Below are 22,820 nucleotides of genomic sequence, written 5' to 3' on the forward strand. Positions count from 1 at the left end.
CAACAGAATACATTCACTGACAATCATTCTTCTTAACATGCGAATATATGAGTATTTTAGTATACTTGTCAGTGATTTCAGATAATGTGTTTGTTATCAAAAAGGTCCCAAGCTATTATCTAAAACATGTGGTTATCAGCATATATTTACCACCCTCTTCATAAGGAACACCTGCACAGTGTAATTAAATTCAATAAGAACCTTGACACGAATTCTGCTTTTACATGATCTCTGCATTTCCTTTTTGCCATGTAGGTTAATAATTTGGAGTAAATATTAAGAGCATTTTTCAGTGCAAATACTCTACTGCCCTCACAATAACCTCAGCAGCCAATATAAAATGTTACCTATTGGACAGTGCTAGCGAAAAAGTAAATGGTACCAGTAGAAATTGTGGCAGAGGCTTTGTATGAGATTGCATAAGTTGGATACATGTGAATGAATATAACATCTTTGTTATGGCTTCATTTTCTCTTTAAAATTGATGCTGTAATGTCTTATAAATGTCCTAACTGTCCCTCCATCCTGTCCACCTGTCCTGTCTCAGTGGTTTGGTGAAAGCCAAGCTTGTCAGTCTGTTGTATGCGCTGCTGTTGGGGTGCTTATCTTTGGAGTGTCGGCCGCTGGGGCTTATGGTAAATACTCACCTGGATATTCACCTGTGTTTAAATCAGCCACACAGAGATGCAGGGATGTCTGGATGCAAAGAGGAACTAGTTATTTTATCTCTTGAAATATAAACTGTCATGGTCCTAGGTCTTTTAACCCAGTGTTTTGAGTTTCTTGTGTTTTTTGTCATTTTGTATTATGTTAGTTTACTGTGTTATTCTAGGGTTGATTCTGTAGTCCCTTGGTTATTCTGTTTAGCTTTTGTTTATTAGATTCCCTTTTGTGTCTTTGCTCTCTGTGTTTCCCTGTGGGCGTCTGTATTTATTTAATTGTGTGAGTTCTTGTGCCGTGTTTCTCCTTGTGTTTTATTACGTCATGTTTATCTATGTTCCCCAGCTCGTCATGTCCTCTCTCTCCCTCGTGCTCCTCCGTGTTCTCTCTCCCCCTCCAGTCAGCATCTCCGTGTACTTCCCGTATAACTATGATATTCTCCCATCAGTCACATGGCGTTTGCTCTTCCCCTTTCTCGTTATGACTATTTATATCAGCTGTGTTCCCCGTGTGCTCACATGTCCCTCGTTATCTTTCTGTGTATTTATGTCAGGGTCTCCCTCAGTTTGGTATCACGCCCTCCCTCATGGCTGTGTGTCTCTCTCTATGCTTCCACAAGTGTATTATTAGTAGAACTTTCCCAGTTTAGTTTTGTATCGCCTTTCATCCAGCAAATAAAGCTCAGATGTTTTGAGTTCATGTTCTGCCTCAGTGACTCTGCTTTTGTGTCCCATTCCTGCTTGCACACAGCAGATCATGACACAAAGTGAGTGAGTTAAATGAAATAATTTTGCCTTCAGATTTTTTTTTCCAGGAATATGGCACTGCTCTTGGGAATATCAAAACTACAAAGAAAACTCTGCTGCCATCGCTACAATTGGATTGACCACAATTTTCCAGAGTTATCTGGAAGTCCAAGAGACATTCTGTCAGTGCCATTATAATGCTATATAGTTCCAGTCTTTGCTTGCTTTCTCAGTCTCGTCTTCTTAATGTACTCAGAGGTTGAGAGAGAGAGAGAGAGAGCTGTGTGTGCATTAATAAGCTAATTGGGTCAAATGCTGGATATAAAAGTAAATAATATAGCTCTGGAAATGATATATCTACACTAGAAAATAAAGCTCCCTTCTTTATGCACAGCAGCTATACTGTGGTATTTTACAAATAGGAGTAAAGAGGAAATGAGATTTAGGAAATGGAAATAAACAAGAACCTTCACAGACAAATAAACAAGGACAATATTGGCACATATTGTGTGTACTGAAATCTCTGCATCTAAAACTAAATGCAATAAAACGATTGTTGGCATGTAGGAATTGCATGTCATGTTTACAACATCTCTTGATTAATGACATTGTAAAACAGAAGTAGTTACATAGATTAATAATACACATGATGAAATATTTAATAGCATAATAGCAGTTTTCACAGTTCTAAAACTGTTGGTTTTTAAACAACAATTAACTTTAAGGTCCTCCAGCTTGTAGAGATGTTGCATCCAAATAATCCGTTCCTGCATGACTACATTAGGTAATGCATCATCCCATCCAATCTTTCTTCGACATAGTTTTTGCAGAATCTTCTTAGCAATCAAATTACTGGTGCCAATAGGGGGTCATAATCAGAGCTGACCGCAGAGAGGATCCCAGAGAGAGGATCCCATGAGAGAAAGAAGATCCCATGTCAATGTCAAAGGTCAATCTTCCAAAGTGATTCTGAACTTTGGGCTCAACACACCATTGCACACCCAAAACTCTTTCCCTTGGAAGCCCATCACTGTTACGGGCAGGCATCAAGTCTAGACCCTTTATTTCGTTTGCTCTGTTAGTTCAGGTATTACAGCCAACACATTACGACTGTTACTTATCCACTTGTTGAGTAGAAAGCCAGCTTTCAAGCATATTGCACAGAATTCATGATAGGGAGCTATTGCATCCTCTTCTGTGGCAGCTGAGATAATCGTCGACGTAAAAGTTGTTCAAGATGGTATCCACAGCTTGAAGGTAAAACTGTAGTTTATGATCTTCAGCACATTTCCTTAGTGCAAAATGTGAGTTTTGCACTAAGATAAAAGATGATGTTGCTCCAAACACATGTACTGTCGTTCTATATTCAACCATTGTTTAAGTGAAGTCTCCAGCGGGCCACCAAAGGAACCTTAACACATCTCAATCCTCCTCTGGCACTTTAACCTGGTGAAACATTTAAACGTTTAATTGATTTAATGTCTGCTGCAATGACAATAGGTTCTCTATGGAATCTTGTTAGAACTCTGATCAATGTGCTGGTCAAGTCAAGACCTTCTAAAAGCTGGCTATTTAGTGACACTCCTCTGCTTCACAGTCAAACACCACTCTAATTTTTTGTGGATGCAGAACACCATGATGTGACAAATATCATTTCCTGCCATCATTGCGTTCCAAGTTTCTGTCTGAGACTTTTTCTCCATAATAATAATAATAATAATAATAATAATGGATTGGATTTATATAACGCTTTTCAAGGCACCCAAAGCGCTTTACAATACCACTATTCATTCACTCTCACATTCATAACCTTTACAGATTATATCTGACATGAAGCTTTTCTTCAGATTCTGAAGGCATTGTTCAGCAACACTTCTATTATCTGGCATGCAGACTTTTAAATCTTTAAATGGAAATTCAATGTAATACTGAACATTAAGTAGCTTGGCAGTACTGGAAACTTTAATCAAAAACTGCTGGTCTTCTTTAGAAAGTTCCTTTTCATCTCTGGCACACTCTGGAAATCAGTTTTAAACTGCTGATTCCACAGATTGTCAAGTTTCACCACAGATAGAGGCACAGAGCAAAGAAACAAGCTTGTAGACCACAATTTGACCTCTAAGAGCAGCAGTAACAATGAGCAACTTGTTTAGCTTAGTAAAAAGTAAACAGCTGGTCACTTAGGTGAATGTAAAAAAAAAAAAAACTGGAACAGGATATCATCACAAGTTTAAGCTCTAAGATAATTTTGAACAGTACCATATCACAATTATTCTGCATGCTGGCTAAAGACGTATGCTCCAATCATAAGAACTGAACAGGAATGCAGTGCTTTTTCAGATACCAGCTGCAAGAAGTATTTAAAACAGATGTGGAAACTTAAACCAGAGTAGAAACTGGTGGCCCTAGTTTTAAACTTAGTTATTAACTTTGAACAAGCATGTGAGCTTTACATTACAAAGGGTCCCCACACCTTCAATTACGCTTAAAATAAATTATATGGCACAATATACATATAATATGAAACAAAGCACAAGGGTTCAACAAATATTGGCAACACATTTTTGTTTTATTGTACAACTTTATAGTCATTACATTGCATTTTTTAATGTTCTGAATTGTTTTCTTATAAACTGTTTTGAAACATGACATTTTACAATTTTAATTTTATATACAAAAAACAAAACGAAAATAAACAAAAAACAAAGACACTTAAGGCTTAAAAAAAATAACAAATGCATTGCAATAAAAATCCAAAATAACAATTAAATGTTGATTTAAACAGAAAGTACAATAACAGCAAGGCCAACATTTCCTCACTGCTCTGCCAAACCACACATCAAACATAGTCTCAGACAGTTCTACATATCATTGTCTAAGTAAACGTATTATATTTTGTAAAGGATTATAAAACCATAAACAGATCATTAAGCTCCATTGGTAACATTTGAGAACAACACACACAGATTGACACACTGTTAATGGAAAATTGTATTTAGTAGTCAGTATAATCTTTTAGTGATATAAGTTTGCATATGGTAGAATACTGCATGTAGTTATTTGTATTAGGAAATATTCAACCATGTAGACTTAGAGGCATATAATCAATTGTGTGTGATCTCTAACAGGCTGCAGGCTTGGGGTGCACTCCAGGAATGCGCCCCCACACCCTGGGAGCATGGGAAAGTTCGTACCTTGTTTTATTGTTTTATGGTAGGATTAACGTAGTTACGTCTGTTTTAGTCTAAGTGCTTTAACTGTTTGACTTCCTCACCAATGTTATCTAGGGTGAGGGAGGTCTACCCTCTTCCTGACCAAGGATGTGCCTTTTATGACCCTTTGATCACACACACACACACACACACACACACACACACACACACACACACACACACACACACACCACTGAAGTATAAATAAAGACCAGGGCAAAGCTCAGCGCGAGTCTCAGTCTGGAGGCTGCCCTTGCTAGCAAGAAGTTCTGTGTGTTTCTCTTCTCTGAGTCTTTACTGAAGAAGTGTTTTAGAATATTGTCCCTAACACACACATACATAAACACATAACAATGTGGTGCTATCCCCAAGATATATTATAAACATGAGAAGCTAAAGTGAGAATAAATGCTGTTAAAGTGCCAAGAGTTACAATTACTGCATGGACTCAACACAACTGTGTTATATGTACACAAACATTTCCTCACTCAACCAAGTGAAATCAGAAGTCTTTCATTTCTAGTCTGGTGTGATTGTTTGTAAATGACTTGGCTGTAATGGTTCTCTCATTGATCTTGGCTTGATTCAAAGATGTTTTTTAGCTCAAGACTTTACTTTATTCTTTATTACAGAGTTTAAGTGAATAAAGGTCTTGTGGCCTGTCTGATAAATCACAGTAATACAGGGTATGCCTGGTTGTCTTATACATACAGACGCATGTTCTTATTCTTATCGTTATACGGTGGCCTACAAACACGAGAGATGTGCAATTTACAGAAAATTAAATTTGAGGGGAGAGAATGAGAGAAGAAGAGGCAGCTGACAGCATAAAGACGCAGAAAAATTCCAGCTTTGTGTTTTTTTCCATTCTAGCTGAAGTACGGGACAAACTGCATTCCTTTTCAGCTCAATACGAAACGCGTAATATTTTCTCTAATTACGGGACGATTCCGTCTTTTACGGGACGGTTGGCAACTCCCCCCCAGCTGTATAGAAACTCTGTCATGCTAGCTAGTACGCATTATTGTAACTGACTGTAAAAAGTCAACGCAACGAAAATAAACTCCACCTAAACTTGGTTTATATCTGACCCAGATAGACTGCAGGTCATAACTTTTTACCTGAAGTTCAATTCACCTGACACTCGGACCGGGGGCCGCCTCGGGTCTCTCCTCCTCCTGCCTCCCCTTTCCCTCATCCACCTGCTGGCCTCTGTGGAAGCTCTGCCATAGCCACCACCAAACAACTGAGTTATTTTTACACATCTCCCAGCATCTGGCCAATTCTCCACCTTTCATTGTTTATACCGTTACAAAAAATCCCAAAACAACAAACAAAAAACCAAACCATCGGCCCATAAATACGAAAAATCACATCGGCCCACTGGGCATTTGCCCGGTATGCACGATGCCTAGTCCAGCTATGGTCGCCGGGCATAAAGGCTGTGGTAACTGGACTCCACTTTCATACCTGACTGCTTTCTATCCATCAGCATCCCCTGAGTTAAAGGCAGAGGTCCGCACCTTGAGCTTAGCATGAATGTCTTACCCAGGGTTTCTGATTTGGCTATTTGCAGACGGTGGTTTTGGCGATGATATCATCTATGCATTTTCCAATATATCCATTGACAGAGTCTGTGAGTTCATTAATGTTGCCATCAGCTGCATCCTCAAATATCTGCCAGTCAGTGGTCTCAAAGCAGTCTTTAAGTATCTCATTAAAGTTTGAAAACAGTTTTCTGAATCTGACCACATAACAACTACAGCCACTCACCACTGATTATCCCACTTTCTTTGCTTTAAAATTACGAATGGCAATATTAACACTAGAATAACAGGTGAATAATGTGTTGATTAGTGGCATTTCTTAATGTTACAGTGCATACATCTAGCAAGCACCTTAAGGTAAGTTAAATTGTAACTGAGTCTTTAAACAGCTGGTCAAACAAATAAAATGTCAAATATGTTCCAACATCAACTATTCTGGATAGTTACATTTATTTTTCTATTCAGTTCAATTCAATTTTATGTATATAGCGCCAAATTGCAACAACAGTCGCCTCAAGGCGCTTTATGTTGTACAGTAGATCGTACAATAATAGATATAGAGGAAAAACCCAACAATCATATGACCCCCTATGAGCAAGGACTTTGGCGACAGTGGGAACGAAAAACTCCCTTTAAACAGGAAGAAACCTCTGGCCGAACCAGACTAGGGGAGGTGTAGCCATCTGCTTTGACCGGTCGGGGGGAGAGATGGAAATTAATAAGATCTTCTGTGGAAGAGAGACAGAGATTAATAACAGGTATGATTCAATGCAGAGAGGTCTATTAACACATAGTGAGTGAGAAAGGTGACTGGAAAGGAAAAACTCAATGCATCATGGGAATTCCCAGCAGCCTACGTCTATCCGGTTGTTCAGTGATGACACGACGAATCCTACTTCCGGGCCTAAAGTAGTCTGCGTTTAATATGGCTTTTGTGTTGTTAACATGTTTAATGTTTTGTACTTTCTTCTATTTAATCTCAAAAAGCTCCTAAAACAGTCAGTGATCACTGTTGACCTCCCTCGGCTTTTATTACCGCTAATCATTTATTTAAGCTCAGTTTTTAAAACCTTAGGATGTAACTACAGCCCAGCCCATGCAGCAGTATATGAATGACTAACCTCGTATTATGGATGGATTATCTCAGTTGTTCTCCTGGCTGAAGTTTGGTCCTTTTACAGCATCCTGCCATGCAATTACATTTGTTCCTGACCACCGAGAACACTCACGTTAACTTTTATCGAGTGGAAAAAAAAGTTAGCTTGTTTATGTTATGCTAACATAGAATAGAATAGAATAGAATAGAATAGAATTCAACTTTATTGTCATTGCACATGCACAGGTACAGGGCAACGAAATGCAGTTTGCATCCATCCAGAAGTGCTTTAGTGATATAGATATATTACAATATATATTAGCAATAGTATAGATATGTAAGTATATTCCAGAAATGGGTCTATTATGGTATGTTATAATGTACACGATATGAAGTATGTTGTGAATGTTCTATAACTATAAGTATGTACAGGCTGTAGTGAGTACAAGCTATGTACAGGCTATGAACAGGATATAAATATGAAAAACTATACAGAATATGAAATAAATAACTTTACAGAATCTGAGATATACAGCTATACAGAAATGGGAACTATGCAAGTTGTAAACAGTTGTAGGATTAAAAATTATCGAATGTACAGAATGATTATTTACACAGAGCTATACAGTAGTGCAGTTAAGATAAGTTAGGGTGTAGATAGTTTCTACAGAGGCTATATAAAGTGCTAGTGGTTGAGAGTGGTGGTTCAGTCCATGTTATTATTGTGTGTTTGAGGGTACAGTTGTCCATTGTGGGTGTGTGTATGTTCAGTCCGTGTGTTAACGTGGGTCAGATGTCAGGAGGCAGAGTTCAGGAGTCTGACAGCTGTGGGGAAGAAGCTGTTCCGGTACCTGGTGGTCTTAGTCCGGAGGCTCCTGTGGCGCCTCCCAGAGGGCAGGAGGGTGAAGAGTCCATGTGATGGGTGACTGGGGTCTTTGATGATTTTCCCAGCCCTTTTCAGACACCGCTTCCTGTAGATGTCTTTTATGGCAGGAAGTGGTGCTCCGGCGATGCGCAGGGCAGTTTTCACGACCCTCTGCAACGCCTTCCGGTCCGAGGCAGAGCAGTTCTCGTACCAGACTGTTATACAGTTGGTCAGGATGCTCTCGATGGTGCAACGATAGAAGTTCACCAGGATGTCTGAGGACAGGTGGTTCTTCCTCAGAGTCCTCAAGAAGAAGAGGCGCTGGTGAGCCTTCTTGACCAGCTTGGAGCAGTTGGTCGTCCAGATGAGATCCTCGGAGATGTGGACTCCCAGGAACTTGAAGCTGCTCACACGCTCCACAGCCGTCCCCTTAATGTGGATGGGTGGATGTGGGTCAGCATTCCTCCTGTAGTCCACGATGAGCTCCTTGGTCTTCTCGGTGTTAAGCAGCAGGTTGTTCCTGTCGCACCACTCAGCCAGACGATCCACCTCCTCCCTGTAGGCGGCCTCATCGTTGTCACTGATGAGGCCAATCACCGTGGTGTAATCTGCAAATGTAATGATGGTGTTGGAACCATCAGCAGGTCTGCAGTCGTGGGTGAAGAGGGAGTAGAGGAAAGGGCTCATCACACAGCCTTGTGGTACACCGGTGTTCATCGTGATGGTAGATGAGCAGTGGTTATCCAGCCGGACATGTTGGGGGCGGTTGGTCAGGAAGTCCAGTAACCATTTGCAGATGAGGGAACTGATACCCAGGTCTGTCAGTTTCCTGATGAGTTGTGAGGGGTGGATTGTATTGAACGCTGAACTGAAGTCTATAAACAGCATTCTGGCGTAGGTGTTGTTGTTGTCCAGGTGTGAGAGGACAGAGTGCAGTGCGATGGAGACTGCATCCTCTGTGCTCCTGTTCTGGCTCCTGTTCTCCTGAACATAGCTGTGTCGCTAGTGGTCATGTAGCACATCATTATATACCAGCTAGCCCAACTTCAGTAACCCTACAAACATCACTGCTGTTTAGTTTTCTGTCTTCATTTATGCTGGAAGTGATAACGGAGCTGTACGTTTTAATTTGTTTCCAAAACCCGGCAGTCAGGACATGCTATATTGTATTTAGATAGAAGCTAGCGAGCTAACTCCCTGCTAACTTCTAACTCCGTTAAATGTCATAAATTCCGTTTTCATGGATGCCTGGATGTTAAACTCAATTGTTACACCTGGTAGAGCAGAACGCTGATCATTTTATTAAAGATGAAAGACTTTAGACAGTTTTTCAACTCTCAGTAATGCCATAGTGATCGTTTGATATATGGACCTGCAGCGGAGTTTAGACCCAGACACGGCTAGTGACGTCAGACTGAACAACCGGATTGCAGGATAACTAAGGGAGGATTCAGGGTCACCTGGTCCAGCCCTAACTATATGCTTTAGCAAAAAGGAAAGTTTTAAGCCTGATTTTAAAAGTAGAGATAGTGTCTGTCTCCCGAATCCAAACTTGAAGCTGGTTCCACAGAAGAGGGGCCTGAAAACTGAAGGCTCTCCCTCCCATTCTACTTTTAAATACTCTAGGAACAACAAGTAGGCCTGCAGAGCGAGAGCGAAGTGCTCTAATAGGGTGATATGGTACTACAAGGCCATTAAGATAAAATGGGGCCTGATTATTTAAGACCTTGTATGTGAGGAGCAGGATTTTGAATTCAATTCTGGATTTAACAGGAAGCCAATGAAGGGAAGCCAAAACAGGAGAAATGTTAATCCAAAATGCTGCAGCATTTTGGATTAACTGAAGGCTTTTCAGGAAGTTTTTGGGACTTCCTGATAATAATGAATTACAGTAGTCCAGCCTAGAAGTAATAAATGCATGAACTAGTTTCTAAATGATGAAGACAGGATATTTAAAGAGGTATAATCCATCAGGTAGGAAACGAGGAGCATGTACTCACCTCGAGATCGCCATCCGTAGATCAACAGCCCACATACGATCAGTGAACCAATGACCACCAGAGGGACAACTATTTTGTAGATCTCTACCTTATATGAGCATTGTTCTATAAAATAAATAAAAGAAAAAAATAGTGAGTTCATTTTTAAAATTAAGAAACACAGGAATACATGATAACTCTTTGTCTCCCTGTAATACTACAGTGAACTACATTCAATTTCTCCATTAATTTTAAAACAATAATCATGTAGAAGTAGAGTGTAAAAAAGACAAAGGGCAGGCAATACTTGCAGTATTGTGACAGATAATGAAATTATAGATTGTGAGGTGAGTGCCTGGGATAGTTACCAAGAGAACCTGAAATTCTTTTCATCAGAAACATTAAAACATGTATGTGTGGGGGGATTTTCCATAGCACAGCAAGCATTAACCAATCTGTTTTTTTTCTTGTTATTTACAGATGTAGAAAAAAAAAATAGGGCACACCTGTGGGACCCAGTATTGTGGGCCTGTTAGGGTTGAAAATTTTTCATTTTTGATTTCAATTATTAAATAAAGCTGTTTTAATTATTTTATTTATGCACAATGCAATTGTGCTTATAACAAGTTGGCGCTCCGTGTTTTGAGGGTCATGAGCTTCGTCTGGTGTTATGACTAGGCTGAAATATTGCAGGGACACGTAGATTTTTGCAGCAACGCTTACATACACACTGATAATGGTTTTCTACAAGTCTCTGTGTCAGAGAGGCAGAGCAAGATATACTGAACCAGACCGTAGAATCAGTAGAAGATAATATTATTATCAAGGTTCGGCAGGGGTTGTTTTTTGTTTTGTCTTTCAGGTTCCAGGAGGAGCAGATAGAGGCGAGGTCAGACTGAACAGAGGAAGATTTGCAGCAGACTGCCACCTCCGTGTGGGAGCAAGATAGCCATAATAATCTTTGTTATTGTCATAGTTCATGCTGTCAAAATCAATGTGTTAATGCAAATGAATGTGTGATTAAATTAGTGCATCTAGAGCGCAGAATGACTCAAAATCTCTGAAATATCTCTGTCAACGCATTTCGGGCAGTTTGTCCAAGTAGAGTTACATTTGCACATGCGCAAATGGGCAGTAGATCTGGTAGTGACGAGCAGCTGAACCCATCAACTCAATTTGGAAGACGATAAATGCACAGTGGCCCTCTCGATGGGAAATTTGAGTATTAAAAAAATAACAAGACGGAACAATCAACCGATAGAAAGTATTATGCACATTGTGCAAGAAGGAATTTTCTTTTCACCAAAGCACTTCCAGCTTAAAATATCATATTGACACGACGTATGCGTTAGTCAGGGATGCTGCTAGGACGTTGGCTAGCGCGTCACCCAGCTTGCAACAAACTGCTCATGGAGCATTGGGGACTCAGTAAGTCTACCTCAGACATATTGACTGACACAACGCCAAGTGGATTGCAACAAACTTCAGGACTTTTAATATCGTTGAGAAAACGCGCTTTACATAACATGGTTCCTCGTTTCAATTCAGCCCCCATTAAATCTCCCATATGCACAAACAAAGTGTTTAATGGTTACATAATATTTATGTAACTCTGACATCTTTTGGGGGTGGGGTGGTGGGGGGCTGGTTCAGATTTAAATTCTCTCTGATTCCACTTTGGCTGAAATTACTAAACAGTATTGTGAGCAGTAAGATGGTGCCAGCAGGCATAACAACTATCATGTGTGGTGCATAATAGCGTGTCATAAACTATACCTAGAGATTCTCTGGGTGATGATTTGTTGGTTTCAAATGTTTTCTCATTCTCTTTGCCTCCACTGGCATTGAACACAGCGCAGGTATACTTTGAGAAAGTGGATCCTCTCAACAAAGACAGTCTACTTGTGAGTTGAAACAAACCATCGTCTGACTGTTTTGCCTCCATTTTAGAGCTTTTTGTCCACTCATGTTTCTCTTCATCAAACCAGCGAATTGTTCCCTGTGGGTAGCCTCCACGAGACTCACAGACCAGGGTACTGTCTGTATTTGGGACAATTTTCTCAGGGATGGAGTATAGAGTCGAGATACTGTATTTGGCTGCAGAGACGAAATGGAAAGCACAATCACTGAGCTGAACATTGCACCTTGATGTCAAATAAAATTACCTCAATTAAGTATCTTAAGATGTGATAATCATAGTAGTTCACATGCATTAAGAAGTTACAAGTCAAACAGTACAAGCTGCTTAAGTAAATGGCTGCAAGTACTTGTACAACTAGTATTTAGAGACAGGACTCTTCCAGACACTAAACCAAGGCACAATGTACATTTCAATTCCTTTCAATTCCTTTAATTTTAAATATGTTTATATTGTCTATCCTGTAAAATAGTCAGATTCTATTCATATTAATGTACAGAATTCACCTGCTTGCTGCTACTACTGCACATTCACCCAATGTATATACTATATGTATGTATATATATATATATATATATATAATGTTCTTCCTCTACACCCCCCCCCCCCCCCCCCCCCCCCCAATTTTTGCACATGTCGAGGAGCGTGTCAGGCTACATTTCACTGTGTGTTATACTTGTATAACTATGCATGTGACAAATAAAGAACCTTGAACCTTGAACCTTGAACCTTTCTAGATGTTACTGCTGTCACAATGAAGTGAAAGTAAGCAGACAAGCCTAGAGTTGCTCAAGGGGAATACCAATCTGATTGGCCTGGAAAGTCCCCACATCTCTAGGCAATCTTGATTGCTTACAAGGTGTTTAAAAAATGTAAAAACATTCTTGATTTAAAAATATAAAAATGTTTCAGTGTTACCTTGGACTTTAAGGTTAGTGACCATCCTGTCATCACCACTGTCTGTGATCACTATGCACTTGTAATCTCCATCGTCTGCCACTGCAGTGTTGGTGATGAGCAGAGATACATTCATGTTCTTCTTGTCCCATGATGGTTCAGCAAACCTGTAGCCTCGCTTTGGCCGGTCCAATTTCCATCTATTGAAACCCAACACGGGATCACCTTCGTCTTCTGGCGAGGTCAATTTTTTCCAAGCAACCATACGGATAGTTGGATCCTTTATATCTGTTGATGTTTTGATGACACACTCCAGCAGTGACTGTTGGCTATATTGTCCCACATTTTCAGCTTTGCATTCCACTTTCACAAATCCTGTAGAAAAAGAAAGTAAAAATAGATTTGAGGTTACATGAGTACCAAACACCATTCCATGCTTAAAGTTCTCAGATTATGAATAAACTTACCACTCTTGACTGCAGTAACACAGAGGGCAGTGAAAATGAATAAAAGAGTACCACCGGAGGCCATGATTATTTATCTGAAATGACAGTTAAAATGAGCAGGATCAGTTTGCAGCTGTTTTACATCAAAGGGATTTTTTTTGCTTTTTTACTAATCAAACAAGAGGGTGCAAAGTGCACTTAAGTATAACAAAGTGAAAGCTACTTTAGCTACTCCCTTAACCCAGAGGAGTCAGAGTATGTAACTCCACATATTGGATTTGACAGATTTTTGTAGCCAATGGTGCATCATGTCCTTGATGCACTCCCCAAGGGATTCAAAGCTGGACTCAAAACAGGGAAAACTGCGTATAAGGATATATTTAATCAATATTGATGCTCATTGGGGAAACAGCATCGGTCTTAAAAAACATTAGAGCCTCCTGCTATCGTAGCACAGAGGTCCAGTTGACATGAAGAAAGAAAATGCTCTCAGTTATGGAAACGGCCAGTGGGTTTATGTTCTGTTTGATGCATGGTGTACGTGTGTGTTTGCTGGCTGTTAATAAAGTTGCGCTCTCTCGGGGGGCGTGTTCATTCATAAAAAATGGCTGAAGGCTGATGTGTGTTTATTCCTCCCTAATCATTGTCAGTGCAGTTTACTATTGATGTCAGACTTCTCTGCCCATTTTCACACTTCTGCTGACGGGCTATGGGCCCAGATAACTACGACGTTTCTAAAGGAGTTAAAGTGTTTTTGCCACCGAGAGAAGCGTCGCAATGTACAGTGTACCCGTTGAGTATCAGTATACCATGCTAGCGCCATGAGTCGACGAGCCGCTGAGTCAAACAGCCGTTGGTTTCGGCTAGTTTTTGATGGGGACGAAAAGAATTGTGAACTGTGGGAGACAGAATTTGTGGGCCACCTTCGTTTGCAAGGACTAAGAGACATTATTTTGAAGCAGCCTACCAACATGGAGGAAGAAGAAGACGCACCAAAAAATGCAGAGGTATACGCAGAGCTGATCCAGTTTCTGGATGATAAAAGCCTCGTATAATTAGTCTGTATACAGAACTGACTTCGCTACAAAAGTCCAGCAGTGAGAGTTTGACTATGTTATAGAGCAGAGACAGCTATCACTGCCCTGAAAAATGCTGGTGAAACACTGAGTGATGGGTTATTGGTTTTGAAGGTACTGCCAGAATCATTCAAACCACTTGCTATTCATATTACTGCTGAACGAAATTGGCGCACACTCTTTGATATGGCCAGGTGTATGCTAATGGAGAAAGAGTTACCAAAGGAGTTGTGGACCTATGCAGTGCAAACAGCAGCTGAAGTGAGGAAGAGATGTTTTAACAGATGCAAAAAACAGACATCATATTTAATGCTGACAGGAAGAAGGACAAATCTGCAAAGATCTGGGTCAGTGTGTTATGCCTACAAGCAGAACAAGAGAAAACTAAACTCACGGTGTGAGAAAGGAATCTTTGTTGGATATGACAAAAACAGTTCAGACTGTATGGTCTGCTACCCAAACAGTGGACAAGTACAGAAGCATTGACTCATGAAGTTTGAGACCAAAACAAGAGCAGAGAGACAAACACAACCTGACATAATGCCAGATGATGACATTGACTTTGAGATACAAAACAGGTCCAGCAGGACCAGAGAAATGACTGATGTGAGTACAGAACACACAGATACTCAGGATCAGCTGAAAAAGTCACTATATGGGCTAAAACAGTCAGGTAGAAATTGGGACAATGTGTTACATGAATATCTGAGGGAGAACAACTTTGTGCAGAATCCACTGACCATTGTGTTTACGCAAAGATGACAGAAAATAAGGTGATTTTGATCAAATGGGTAGATGACTTTATCATTCCTGCCAGTGATGGAAGTGAACTGTTTTGAAGAAAATCCTTGCAGCAAAATTCAAAATGAAGGATTTGAGTAAACTTGGACATTTCATTGGTATATATTTTGACCATGATGCTTACACAGCATGATAACTGTGTAAAAATGTAACAAAACAAAATGTAGAAAAAATACTTCAAACGTTCAACATGCAGGATTGCCAAGCTAGACTGACACCTTGTGAACAAAAACTGAACTACACTGATGGTGCAGAAAAGATGAATGATGTCAAAAGGTACAGAGTGGCAGTGGGTAGTGTGATCTACCATGCACAAGACCAGACTTGAGCAAGGCTGGACTGGGACAAAAAATCGGCCCGGGCATTTTGACTAGAGACCGGCCCACCAGGATAAAGATTGAAATGTGACGTCATTCAGGGATAAAACCGCAAAGGATTCTGGGAACTTGTGGCAAGAGGTACTAGCGCACGCAGGCTTTCAATTGAACTCACTTACACAGCGATAAAAAGAAACCCAAAAAATGGCAAGAAGCTGTTGTATTATTAACTGCAATAGCCGGTCGCATGACAGCCACGGGAAGCCGATGGGTAAAGAGATCGTTTTTTTTTATCGGATTACGTCGTTGAAGTGAAAATTTTTAAGCCATGTTTCCGAAGTAAGAGCCGACGGATGGTCTGGATATACCAAATATAACGTCGCAGAACACTCCAGCTCACATGTTAGTCTGCTCCAAGCATTCCCACAAAGGTCAGAGTTTTGTAGTAGTTAATGCGTCATTTTTCTTAACATAATTGGTGATATAGGTTACAAGCAAGTCTGGCGCTGAACAGAAATTGTCGCGCTATGCTCCTTTGTTTATTGTGCATAAATAGTGAATTGTCCTGACACAATATTGCGTTTCGCTTCTGTTATAACCATGGTACACTGACAAAACCATGTACTTTTATTCACAAGATAAAACAGTTGTTTTGTATCACTAATTGTCCATTGCGATTACAACATACAATATTATTGTCACTGCTACATTTCTGTAATGCTACTGTAACCGGTTTCTGCTTCATCCCGCTGCAACAGTTCGGCCCAGACTCCTCGACTCTGCGTTGTGTAGTGTTTTTAAAAAGACAAGGAGTCTCTGATCGATCGTTGCCACTTTATTTCCTGAATGGAAACAACGGTGTATTATCAGTGCACAGGCTCGCCACACACCACTCCGCACAGCACACTACGGCAGAACATCTCATTAGCATTCCGCTTTAGCATGCAGTTTCACACATTAATAAACAAATGAAAAGTACATAAAACTGGTGTTGGACATGTGTCCACTAAGCACTTATTACACTCGGTGCTCTTCAGCTAATCAAACATGTTTTATGTGTCTGTACTACTTAGCTATATTGTGTGCGGAACAATACAACTCACCTCTCGTATGGCTACGGCAGACTGGCAGCGATTACTGCAGCCAGCCACACCGAGAGGGGGGGCGCTGTTTCCCCATTACACTGATATTTGTGGCAAGTGGAATAATACCACATAAACACTGTTACACTACCAGAAATTATTTCCACTACTAATTAATTACCGTTGAGCTCAAAGGTCCTATTAATAAACTGTTAATGAATGTGTATTTATGAAGACGATTTGTGAGACTGGTAAACTTATGATATGTACAATGGTCTTTCGTTCTACACGGTGCGTTTCAAGGTCCTGTCCGTCGGTAAACTGTACCTGGGCTTGTTGCAGTGACCTGAAGTTACTAAACTTCATGAGTGTATGCACTCACTCCAAGAAGCGTATAATTATAAATCTGAGCGTGGTGAAAGTTGGGCAGCACGCTGACGTCTTTTGTCCACTCTTTCACTCCTTTGATTTTTTCCTCGTATCTTTTCTTTGTCTTTTCGTCGAGTCTGTCTTTGTACGGACTGGCATTGTTCTCCTTTTGTTTTGTACATTCCTTTTTTGTGCGGCAAAGAAAAAAAAGAAGGTATTGGAACCGGAGAATGAACGTTTTGCGGTGCTGCAAATGTTTGCATTTGATGCGGTACTTGGATTGTTTTGCCACGAGTTCCCGGCATGCAATGCGCGAAAATCACGTGATTGCTAAACAAGGGGGAGGGTGCATCCAGCCTCCTCGGCTGTAATTGGTCCAGCCCAGAGTCGATCATGACCAATTGGCCAATCCAACACCTTTCATTATATATACCCTTCCTAAAAAAAAAAAAAAAAAAAAAAATCCATCGGCCCATAAAAACAAAAAATCACCAGCGGCCCACCGGGCAAATGCCCGGTATGCCCGATGGCCAGTCCAGCTATGGACTTGAGTTTTATACTCAGTAAACTGTCGCAGTATTTTAGTGAGCCAACTGAAGACCAGTGGACTACAGTAAAACATGTACTGAGATATCTGAAAGGGGCATCTGAGAAAGAACTGTGTTACAGGAAATGTAACAATGAAGAACTGAGGTTGTGGGCATACAGGGATGCTGATTGGACAGGTAATGTAACAGACAGACTTAGTACAACTGGATATTGTATAAGTATGGCTGTAAATGGTTCTTTGATTTTGTGGAAAACCAAAAAGCAACCTACTGTTGCATTATCTACCTGTGAAGATGAGTTCATGGCTTTATCTACAACCTCACAGGAGTGCCTGTACTTAACTCAACTGTTACGAGGTATTGATGAACAGAAATATGCGCCGTGAAAAGTTTAAAAAGATACATTGATGCATTGGCTAAGAATCCTGTAACAGATGTAAACATGTTGACATAAGGTATCACTTTGTAAGGTCAAATGGGAGTTAAGGAAAAATAACTTCAGATTATTGTAAAACAGATGAGATGGTAGCAGATGTAATGACAAAACCTATAAGAAAACCTAAGTTCTGAAGGTTTGAAAAATGTATGTTTGGACATTGTATACGAACATGTATGTTCATTCATCCAAAATGGCCGAAAGGTGATGTGTGTTCATTCCTCCCCAATCCTCGTCTGTGCAGTTTACTATTGATGTTGGACTTCTCTGTGTATTTTCATACTTCTGCTAACAGGTCCAAGGGATCTTCTGCGAAATGGGGGCGCTATTTTGAAGATCACTTAAGTTCATTGAATGGCGATTTGGTATCTTTTCATCTTTAAACCCAACCTCAGTATAAGCCACAGTGATCCTTTATAGCAGTGGTGGAGCGGGGGGGGGGGGTGGCTTACTGGGCTTAAGCCCGGGTTGTTTTTTCAGAAGCCCGGGGTCTTTTGGAGTGTAATTTTTTCATAGTTAGATGCCTGGTTGACAACTGTATAAAACAAAAACTACACACAATATTCGAAGCACATAGTGCACACTGTGGGAATTTACAACTGTGCGTAAATCCCCCCTAATATTGGTATGATCTGAGCTCAGACACTAAGCGACTGAGTGAGGGGGCGGGGCAGCTGCTGCCTGCGAGAGCGCTGTTGGAGAAACGCAGCCAGGCAGACAGAGGAGAACTGAAGTTTGACCAGGTACCAAAGCAAATCATTCGTACCAGTGGCGGAGCGGGGGGGTGGTTTACAGGGCTTAAGCCCGGGTTGTTTTTTCAGAAACCCGGGGTCTTTTGTATGTAATTTTTTCATAGTTAGATGCCTGGTTGACAACTGTATAAAACAAAAAACGACACACAATATTCGAAGCACATAGTGCACACTGTGGGAATTTATGACTGTGTGTAAATCCCCCTAATATTGGTATGATCCCTCAGGCACTAAGCAGGGCAGCTGCTGCCTACAAGTGCGCTGTTGGAGAAATGGAGCTAGGCAGACAGAGGAGAACTGAAGTTTGACTAGATACCAAAGCAAATCATTCGTAGTCGAAGGAGCTTGCAAAGAAAAGCGTCTGGACTTCTTTAAGTTGCTTGAAGACGTTTCACCTCTCTGGCTGATTGGGTCCCACACCTTGGCTCAGGCGATTAGAGGATCATCAGGGGGTCCTTTTGTCCCTCTGTGGGGGGTCACTCCCACTAGGTTTATATCTGGGACTCTCCACCATTTGACCTTAGAACTGAAGAAGCTTCTCGGATGAGAGGTGAAACGTCTTCAAGCAACTTAAAGAAGTCCAGACGCTTTTCTTTGCAAGCTCCTTTGACTACGATGACCTGGATGACTGAGAACCTTCACAGACAAATCATTCGTACTGTACAAATAATGTAAACATGACGGTGTATCACGAAAGATTGATATCAAACTGATCACTTGACCCATATTACGTTACCGTACTTGCTCTTCAAGTGAATCAACAAATGGTGAAATGAAAAGCCGAACAACAACAATGCTGTTTCTTTAGAGAGTCTTAGCTTACATGTATGTTTATTTCATATTTTCAGTTGTTACCCTCCACGGCTAAATAAATCGGTTTCAGTAATGCACTGATATACAAGAATGGACATAAGTGGCTTCTTTCAAAGAAAAAACTCAGGTAGGTGTTATTTTATATATTATGCTTTGTATGTTGTTCAGTATATTTCTATGCAAAACAAGAGGAACTTCAATACACAGCAGTATATTCACAGTTGAAACCAGATATTTACATGCACTTTATGGAAAACACAAGAACATTTTTTTTACTGTACAACATCAATTTAGACTAAACTTGTTTTGTTTTGGATAAATAAATATTGAATTAAATTTGAATTAGTTAAATGTGAGAATAAAAAGAGGGAGCTGTCTATTTTAATCACTTTCATCAAATTTAGGAGTACATATACACTAAGTTTATTGTTAATTAATAAGAAAGCTGCAGACGATTCCATTCTGAGCTGAAGAAGCTTCTGATAGGTTAGTAGAGTCCATGTGAGTAAATTGGTGGCACAGCTGTGGATGCATATAAGGCAAAACACAGAGCCTGTTTCTGTGACATGGGAACATCAAGAGATGTCAACCAAAACACCAGGAAAAGAATTGTGGAGCTCCATGAGTGTGGCTCAATTTTGAATACAATTTGGTGCCATTTGCAATTAAGAAACACAGATAGGTTCTCTCTTTACTCTTAAAGTTAACAAATATGTTTTTTATATTTATCAATCTAAAAAAAAACATTTAGTCTGATTTGATGTTAAAATTAAAAAAGTGTTTTTATCTGAAGAGTATGTAAATATCTGGTTTCAAGTGTATATTTGATGATGTTGGTGTTTGGCTTTATTGTCAGCACAAAGAGGGAGAGAGGGGGACAGAGAGGGAGATGGAGAATGAGGACAGAACAGAGATGAACAAGAGCAGGTGAGACACACGTTAGTCAAATGGTTGTTTACCAAAAGTATCACCGTATCATAGGTCCTCATGTATCTCGTACCTAGTGTTTCTTTTTAGGTTTGTTATTTTTCAAATTCTATATTTATTAAGTTATGCAGGCTTGTTTGCACAACAAGGCTAAATAATTGTATAAACTTTTCTCAATCTAAATAGTGGACTTTGGTAGAATTAAAAAGTGTAGTGCAGGTCTATGATGATTTTTAGTGCTACTATCATCTAGTTCTGATTCTTGTTCTGTCTTGGTTAAGTCCTCAGTAGTCCTGCTTTTGAACTGTTGCAGTCCTGTTTTAATTGCGGATCAGTTCTGGGTCTGGTTGAATTGGGGTTTAGTCCTCGTGTCTTGATACAGCCCCGACTTTGTTCTGCTGTGCTGCTTAATTAAAAAACTAGTTTAAAGTGTCCTGCATATGTGATATATATTTTTCCCTATATGAAGTCATTCTTTTTTGAACAAAACTCAAAACAGAGCCTATTAATCTTTCAGTCATTTCAGACCAAAAACAAATGTCCATTACAGAGGACATATATGAAAACCCAGAGTTAACCCTCAATTACCTGGATAAGACGAAATCCTGCTGCGTAATACAGGTCCCAGTGTGATCTCAGATGGCAGCGCAACTGACGCCTGTAGTTGGGAATTTTCTCTTTTTTGGTCCACTTCTTCACCCGCATGAAACTGATTGAACTGCCACGATCAACTCCCTGTTTTACATTTTCTGCCACTTCACCGGACTAAATCACGGATTTACACACACACAAGTCCCAAACACCTTTCCCGAGAGTAGGAATACGTTGGCGGCAGTCGATTATGGCGGCCAACCAAACCGGTTTGACAGGTTTCGTACCTGTATGCATGCGTGTTCAGATATCTCCGGGGTTATCTGAGGTCATGGCGTGTCTCAACATTCAGTTATGCAGACATATGTGTTCTTAAAAGCAATTCTTTGTTTTTGCGTGGAGGAGTGGAAGCTGTTTTGTTTCACTGTGCACCTTAACAAAGCTGGAATGCTTTTTATTTACATGTAGTCAAAAGTGTTACTAATTGTGTTTTAATCACACTAATTTTGTGATTCTCACAATGTCTCAGCATGCAGTGATGCATGCATTTTATTTTAAAAACAGCACAAATGGGAATTTCTTCTGTACGGGTAATTTCAGCCTGTTCATTTAATCAAACCACTAGTTTTAATTTAACTAGTTTGTACGCATCTACTGGGGTTTCTTTCGCGGGGTGATACGATCATTATATTTAAAAATTGGGATTTCGGAATGTTGAACTAAGAGGGAGACAGAGCCAGCTAGGTTTTTATTTAACACAGTAGATGGTCGCAAATAACATTCAGGCCCTTTAGAAAAAAATACTGCAGTGATAGTTCTAAAACCAGGCGCACAGGCCCATAATAAGTCCAACTGGTGTTGGGGGCACCAACACCAGTTGGACTTATTAAAGCAACAGCAGCAGCACACAGGCAGCATCAACAACAGGCTCAGAATGAGTTGGACAAGGAGATGCTTCAAGTGTTACAAGAATCTGACATAGATGTGCATGAGAAAGCTAAAAAATATGGTGATATTCTCCAAAGATACCTTACGCATGTAAGACAAGGTACCCGTGAAAAGAATGTATTGTCTTTATCACTACCCGAATAATTTAACAGGGATGCGCAAACCCAGCCGGCGGACACTCTGCCTGTTTATGGTGATGCAGGGGTGAGGGATTTTGCTGCGGAGAATGTTTTGACACACATACCTAAAAGGAGTAGGAGGAATGCAGAACTTGCCGTGAGCAGTAAGCCGTTCGCCAGACTTCATTTCTTACAATGACAAAGGTGAAATTGTTGTTGATAAACACACCATCCCAGGTTCACATATTCATGATCTGATTAAAGCCATCACAACCACGCACACACCTTCTGAGGGTTTAAGATCTATGGGCTGGACAGAGTTTTTAAAGGCTGTTTCAGATTTAAACATACCGTTATCAGCCATATCCAACACTGGCATAAGTAAGACCATCGCCATGTATAAAACCAATCACACACTGCCTGAAGACACTAGTTTTTTTAAAACACGCCAAAAAAGAACACCCCTGGCGGACCACTGTGACATAGTACATAAAAAAAAAGAATAAAAAAAAACAAATTAAAGGGGTGTCCTGTAGAGTGGTTAGATTTTTGAATTTAGACTTTTTTCTTATCACAGCTGAAATGGGTTTTTTTTAAATTTCTTTATTATATTTATATTTATATCTACTTGGGAAAATAATGTACAGCCGGGATAATTAACAAATCCTATGTCAG

General features: G+C 40.1%; 1 protein-coding gene across 2 annotated transcripts; it reads right to left on the bottom strand.

Moving 5' to 3' along the window:
- Positions 1-3,982: 3,982 nt before the first annotated feature.
- Positions 3,983-21,326, bottom strand: LOC147328042 (uncharacterized). 2 transcript variants are annotated; one of them, XM_086296168.1, is made up of 7 exons: positions 21,076-21,326; positions 13,388-13,461; positions 12,942-13,295; positions 11,882-12,202; positions 10,127-10,231; positions 7,287-7,373; positions 6,754-6,893 (listed from the first exon to the last, which is right to left on the bottom strand). In XM_086296168.1, exons 2-6 carry the CDS (start codon positions 13,449-13,451, stop codon positions 7,309-7,311), a joined length of 909 nt encoding a protein of 302 aa, XP_086152294.1. In that variant the 5' UTR covers positions 13,452-13,461; positions 21,076-21,326; the 3' UTR covers positions 6,754-6,893; positions 7,287-7,308. The 2 variants fall into 2 exon arrangements, with proteins under 2 accessions (XP_086152293.1, XP_086152294.1); XM_086296167.1 differs by lacking the exon at positions 7,287-7,373 and having other exon boundaries at positions 3,983-6,893.
- Positions 21,327-22,820: the final 1,494 nt, after the last annotated feature.

This window comes from Aulonocara sp. 'chitande type north' Nkhata Bay, linkage group LG6, assembly GCF_057382095.1.
Source record: "Aulonocara sp. 'chitande type north' Nkhata Bay isolate Kocher_YH1m ecotype deep benthic linkage group LG6, A_spYH_male_GT1.1, whole genome shotgun sequence".
NCBI classification, from domain to species: domain Eukaryota; kingdom Metazoa; phylum Chordata; class Actinopteri; order Cichliformes; family Cichlidae; genus Aulonocara; species Aulonocara sp. 'chitande type north' Nkhata Bay.

What these genes read in the sequence shown, in the direction of transcription:
- LOC147328042 (XM_086296167.1), bottom strand. Translation starts at nt 13,451, where the DNA reads ATGGCCTCCGGTGGTACTCTTTTATTCATTTTCACTGCCCTCTGTGTT. An exon ending in ATCACCCAGAGAATCTCTAG is followed by an intron (nt 10,232 to 11,881) that starts GTATAGTTTATG and finishes TTTATTTTATAG; the next exon opens with AACAATGCTCATATAAGGTA. An exon ending in CTACGGATGGCGATCTCGAG is followed by an intron (nt 6,894 to 10,126) that starts GTGAGTACATGC and finishes TCTCTTCCACAG; the next exon opens with AAGATCTTATTAATTTCCAT.